At 56.1% G+C, this 5,727-nt stretch overlaps 1 protein-coding gene across 1 annotated transcript; it reads right to left on the bottom strand.

Moving 5' to 3' along the window:
* Window positions 1-4,326: 4,326 nt before the first annotated feature.
* On the bottom strand, window positions 4,327-5,037 carry DIRAS1 (DIRAS family GTPase 1). The gene has a single exon (XM_023764649.1). The coding sequence runs from the start codon at window positions 4,943-4,945 to the stop codon at window positions 4,349-4,351; it is 597 nt and encodes a 198-aa protein (XP_023620417.1). The 5' UTR covers window positions 4,946-5,037; the 3' UTR covers window positions 4,327-4,348.
* Between the last annotated feature and the right edge of the window lie 690 nt (window positions 5,038-5,727).

Here is a 5,727-nt window from a genome sequence, read left to right as displayed (position 1 = left end):
ATTTTTCAAGAAAGACAAAATATGCTTCTGCACTTGTGCAAACCATCGTCCTTGCCTTTCCTTAGCCCGGGCCCTGTCAGATCCTCTCCTTATCTAAAAGATTAATGCATTGTTCACCACGGCTTCCTTTGCATTAAATAGTGCATTAAGGCTGGCCAGTGTGGGCTCAGTGGTTGAGTGTCGACCCATGAATCAAGTGGTCACCAGTTCAGGGCACATGCCTGGTTGTGGGCTCAATCTCCAGTGGGGGGCGTGCAGGAGGCAGCCAATCAATTATTATCTCTCATCATTGGTGTTTCTATCTCTCTATTCCTCTCCCTTCCTCTCTGAAACCAATAAAAACAGATTTTTAAAAAAATATGTTTCTTGATGGCTGAGATTTTTGGCAAGTCCCCCTCCCCCTTAAATTTTGCACCCATGTTGAGTGTCTTGCACTCCTCACCTAGTCCTGGCCCTGCTTATAACTTTGTAAACAGCTCTGAGCCATTTAGCAAATGGAAAAACCAAAGCCCGTAGGTTCCTCTCCAGGTAAGATGGGGCTTTTAGTGGCTGCCTGTTCCCCTCAACTGATTGAAATAAGTGTGGTGGCATCAGGGCTTGTGTGGTCTCCTGTGGGGACCACAATGTTCCCATGACATCCCAGTGTCCTTGTCATAAAAGCCCAGACCCTTCCCACAGCCCACTGGGCCCTGTTTGACCCTGCTTACCTCTCTGATCTCCTTGGCTACCACCCTTCCGTCACTCCTCTCCTGCCACTCTGGCCTTCATTGGTTCCTGCCGCAGGGCCTTTGCACATGCTGTTCTCCCAGCCTGGTGCTCTATCCCAGATCATCCTCTTCGGGCTGCCCTCTACTTCGCCTTCATGTGTCAGCTCAATGTCACCTCCTGAGTCAGCTTAGCCTCCTAACCACCTGGACTCCTGTCCCCATGTCACTTTTGTATCCAGGTTTCCCTTCTTCACAGCATGTATCTGAAATGACCCGATTCAGTTCTTTGGTGTGTGTATGGGGGATGTCCTCTCCCCCAGTAGGTTATAAGCTCTGAGAGGGCAGGGACCCTGGGGTTTGAGTCCATCATTGCTTTGTGTCCAACATCCAGGAAAGGGCTAGGCACATAGTGGGTGCCTATCACATACTGGATGAGTGAATGAATGAACGAACAAATAAACAGATGGTGTCTCAGTTCTTCCTCCCAGTCTGTCCCTGAATAGACTTTATCTCTTCCTGCTGAGACACCTGCCTGGCCTAATCTGAATGGGTGTGAAGGAGGCTGGAGTAGCAGATGAGAAGTCACATGGGGGGGGGAGGGGGAGGGCAGTCCCTCCCTGCTCAGTCCCCCTGCCCTGGCATCTGTGAGTACCCCTACTCACCCGCTCTGTGAGCCCTGCAGGGAATTGCCCAAGTTCACAGATAGTCCAGGGAAGGTGTCCCAGGTGACATGTGCAGAGGAGCCTGGGCCAGAGCTGCACAGGGCCAGTGTTCTCAAAGCCCAGTCGGAAGCCCTGGAGCCCAGATTGCTCCTGCCTCTCCTTCCTTCCTCACGGCCCTCTCCACCTGTCACATCCCATCCCTCACCTCCCTACACCCACAAGGCTCTCACTGCCCACCTTCAGCCCCTCACTTCCTCATCCCCATTACTTACCCCTGTCCCTCACCTCTTCCATCCCTCACCTCCCCATCCTTCATGTCCTCATCTTTTACAGATGGCCAGCTGACCCCCCAAAGAAGGACCACTGGTGCGGAATGTAGGATCCACTTCTTTATTGCAGGAAAGACTATTTCTAGAGCAAATGCTACACAGACCCCACAATGGGGGTGGGGGTACCCACATGCAGGGGGAGGACGGGCAGGAACAGGATTACAGCAAGCACGGCTGGCACGGTCCCCAGACCCAAGGATACCCAGGCAGGACAGGCCAATAGCCAGGGTGGGCTCTGCCCCCTCCTGCTGCAGAACCTCTTAGTCCCCAGGGTCAGGGCAGGGCCTGAGGCAGGAGAAGCCTGGAGGGGCGGGGCCCCAGGGAGATTGTGCTATCAGGGTGTGTCCCTGAGAAAGGGCCGCAGACCAGACCCGGTGCCCAGCCTCACCCACTCAGGCACCTTCAAGGCCCAGGAACCACTCCCGGGGTGGGGGAGGGAGCAACACCAGCTGTTGGTGGGTCCTGGACCTACCACAGGATACGGGGACTCAGCTGTACTCAGACAGAATGCTACCAATGCTTCCATGGACTCATCCATGTGCCTGGCAGTCACACACACACACACACACACACACACACACACACACACACATTCCCTCTCTCTCATAGTGTGTCCCTTAAACATTTGTGGCGTAAGCAGTCACATGAACAAAGAGAAAAATAAAAAATCTTTCACTAAGTTGGACACAAACAGTCCCTCTTATCTACAATAGTCCCATGTGGTCACATGACTGGACAGCCACATGGCCTGTCTCTCTCTCCTCTCTCTCTCTCTCTCATGCGTGCACAGCTCAGTCTCAGCGTGCACACACGCACACAAGCACATACACACGCAGCTTTCTGACACCCCATGCTGCAAGAGGCCCAGGGAGAGGCCCATGGGCCAAGGACATGAGGGCAACGCCCGCAGACAGCCAGTGAGCAACTGAGGTGCTCGTCCTGCAACTGCAGGGAACTGTGAGCCGCTGAGAAGCACTGGAGCTGGGAAGTGGGTGCTTCCCAGGCAGGCCTTCAGGTGAGACTGAAGCCTGGGCAGCACTCTGATTCTAGCCTCATACCACCCCGAACAGAAGGCCCAGCTAAGCCATGCCTGGGCTCCTCAACCACAGAAACTGGGAGATGATACATGTGTGGAGTTTCAAGTTGCTGAGGTCGTGGTCTTTTGTTATGTAGCAGTAGCTGACTGATACAGATTTTTTAGCTGAGAGACACCTTGCTATAGAGTAAGACACAGTGAGAACAAAACAGGTTCACAGATTCTCTCCAATAAATCAGGTCACTCACTCCCGAAAACACAGGCACTTACAGTCACACTCATGCTGTTACATCACAAATATTCTGACCTTTAAACAACAATACCACCCACCCCTATGTTATTAAACACACAGACTGTCACATGCACATACCACCCCAGTGACAGACACACACACACACACACACACACAGGCACACACAGACACATATATAGACACATTGGCCCCTACACAGCCATTTGCACAAATGCACCATCCCATGGTCACCCCCAACCCTAGCCTGTCATTGTCAGACACAGTCCCACAAGTGTAGAGATATCTAGACATGTACACCAAAACACTCAGAATCTCATGGTTGCAGAGACACCCCAACTGCAAGACACAAGCCTTCCTGGGGTCCCCCTCTCAGGGGTACAGGTGGTGGGAGGAAGTGGGCTAGGCAGGGTTCTGCCTTACCCCTCTGGACAGGGCCCCAGGTACCCCACCCAGCACCCCAGACCCCTGCCTGGGGCTCAGTGGTGATGCGCTGTGCCAATCTTTGTAGGCCGTGTCCAGGAAAGCCCCCCATTTTCACACCGGGCAGTCCCCAAGTTGTGCTGTGGCCATCGGCCAGTCCTGGGCCTCCCTTACCTGCACCCCAGGCCCAGGCTGGGAGAGGAGTGGGGTTCTGGGCTGGCAGGGCACAGCTGCAGGCCCTGTGGTTATTGCCTGGTGGCCTGAGGTCCATCCTGCAAGCCACTCCCCCCCAACTGTGGAGACAGACATGAGAGGGGTGGTCCAGGACCTGGGGCAGGGAGCACAGACCAGAGGTCATGAGGGATGGAGGTGGGGAGTAGGAGGCGTGTATGTTTAACACCAAGTAGGAGAAAACGAAAGTTAAGGTTCCTGTGCATTTCAACTTGTCCCTCCCCAGCAAGGTCACAGTGATCTAATGGGTGGGGGCAGCACAGGTCTGGCTGGGGGCACCCAAGGGAAAGGACCAGAAATGGGGGTCCTGGGAGAAACAGAGACAGGCAGAGATGGGAAAATCCAGTGTCCTCGGTCCCCACAGGGACAGACAGCTTCCCCATTTCCCCATGTGCAGACCAAGGGGGCCATTTCTAGCACTTGGCTTTGGGGGGTACAGACAGGAGGGTGGGGCAGAGAGACAGCAGAAGGCAGAGGGGTGCACAGAGCTGGGTTGGAGCCCCAGACCCGCAGGGCTCACTAGGGCCTCAGAGTCCCCATCGGGGATGTTGGATGATGGCAGAGAAGTGGACGTGAGAGGGAGAGAGAGGAGGGGAATTGGGGAAGGATGGGGAGAGGAGGAAGGCAGTGGCTGCAGGATGGTGTGGGGAGAGGCATGGGGCCAGAACAGGGGCCAGGACAGGGGCTGTCTGCAGGGGGGCATCCCAGGCTCACATGAGGATGCATTTGCCCTTGATGCGGTCTGTCCTCTTCTGTTTGCTGGAGCGCTTTCCATCGATGTTGAGGCTCATGTTCCGGCGTGTCTCCAGTGTGAGCAGCTCCTGGAAGAGCTCCTTGACATTGTAGTTCATCTTGGCCGACGTCTCCATGAAGGCGCACTTCCACTCCTGGGCCACCGCCTGGGCCTCACGGGTGTCCACCTCTCGCTGCGTCTCATCACACTTGTTGCCCACCAGCATGACTGGGATGTCCTCCACGCTGCCCTTGATCTGCACGATGAGCTGGTAGATGGGCCCCAGCTCCTCTAGCGACTGCTTGCTGGTGACGGAGAAGACCAGGATGAAGGCATGGCCCTTGGAGATGGAGAGCCGCTGCATGGCCGGGAACTGGTGGCTGCCTGTGGTGTCGGTGATCTGCAGCGTGCACACGCTCTTGTCACAGCTGATCACCTGTCGGTAGGTGTCCTCAATGGTGGGGATGTAGGTGTCTCGAAACGTGCCCTTCACGAAGCGCAGCACCAGCGAGCTCTTGCCCACGCCACCCGCACCGAACACCACCACCCGGTAGTCATTACTCTGCTCAGGCATCTTCCACGCCGGGGGTGGAGGTCGGAGCCGGGAGGGCTCGTGCCAGCTGCCAGAACCCCAGGCCGACCCTGTACAGAGAGGAGTGGCAGATGCAAAAGGCCACCTGGCCTGGAGGGAACAGCTCTAGGCCTGGGGGCAGGAGGGAAGGCTTCTCAGAGGAGGTGGCCTTTCTCCTGTGTCCTGGGAAGGCCCTTCTGGTTGATTTGGCTGACTGTGCAGTTCTGCCCTGCATGCAGGCTCAGAGCCAGCCCCCTCTTCTGGTTTTCCCCTCAACAGAATCTGGGGCCTAAGCTCCTTCCCAGGGACTCTGGGCTGGAAGAGAAGTGAAGGTGACTCCTTGCCCCACATGCATGCTCGCCCAGCCACTCACCCAGGCTGCAGGGGCTTTTCCCTCTCTTCTCGGCTTAGCCGTGGGGTCCTGCCAGCCAGCAGGCCTGGATCCGTGGCCTGGGCAAGCTGCTAAGCCTCAGTTTCCCCCTCTGCAAAGTGGGTGACATGGTGCCTCGCTCCAAAAATCACAGGCTCCCTGCTCTCCCATCAGCCCAGAGGCTCCCTCAACCTTGTGGGACATCTTTAAAATGCAGCGTGCAGGGCCTCAGCCCTGGAAATGATCAATCAGCTGGCCAGGGCCGTGACCCTGGGCACCTGCATCTTAAAGCCATTCTCCTGCCCTCATGCTGTAAGCTTGATCCGAATGCTGGAGGCTCCAGAGCCCCAATGTGCAAATCATGACACTGATTCCCCACAGCAGCCCTGAAAGGCAGGGTTGCACAGCCAGGTTG

The sequence above is a fragment of the Myotis lucifugus genome, unplaced genomic scaffold, assembly GCF_000147115.1.
Source record: "Myotis lucifugus unplaced genomic scaffold, Myoluc2.0 scaffold_342, whole genome shotgun sequence".
NCBI lineage: Eukaryota > Metazoa > Chordata > Mammalia > Chiroptera > Vespertilionidae > Myotis > Myotis lucifugus.
This window is presented reverse-complemented; position numbering and strand designations above follow the sequence as displayed.

What these genes read in the sequence shown, in the direction of transcription:
- DIRAS1 (XM_023764649.1), bottom strand. Translation starts at nt 4,945, where the DNA reads ATGCCTGAGCAGAGTAATGACTACCGGGTGGTGGTGTTCGGTGCGGGT.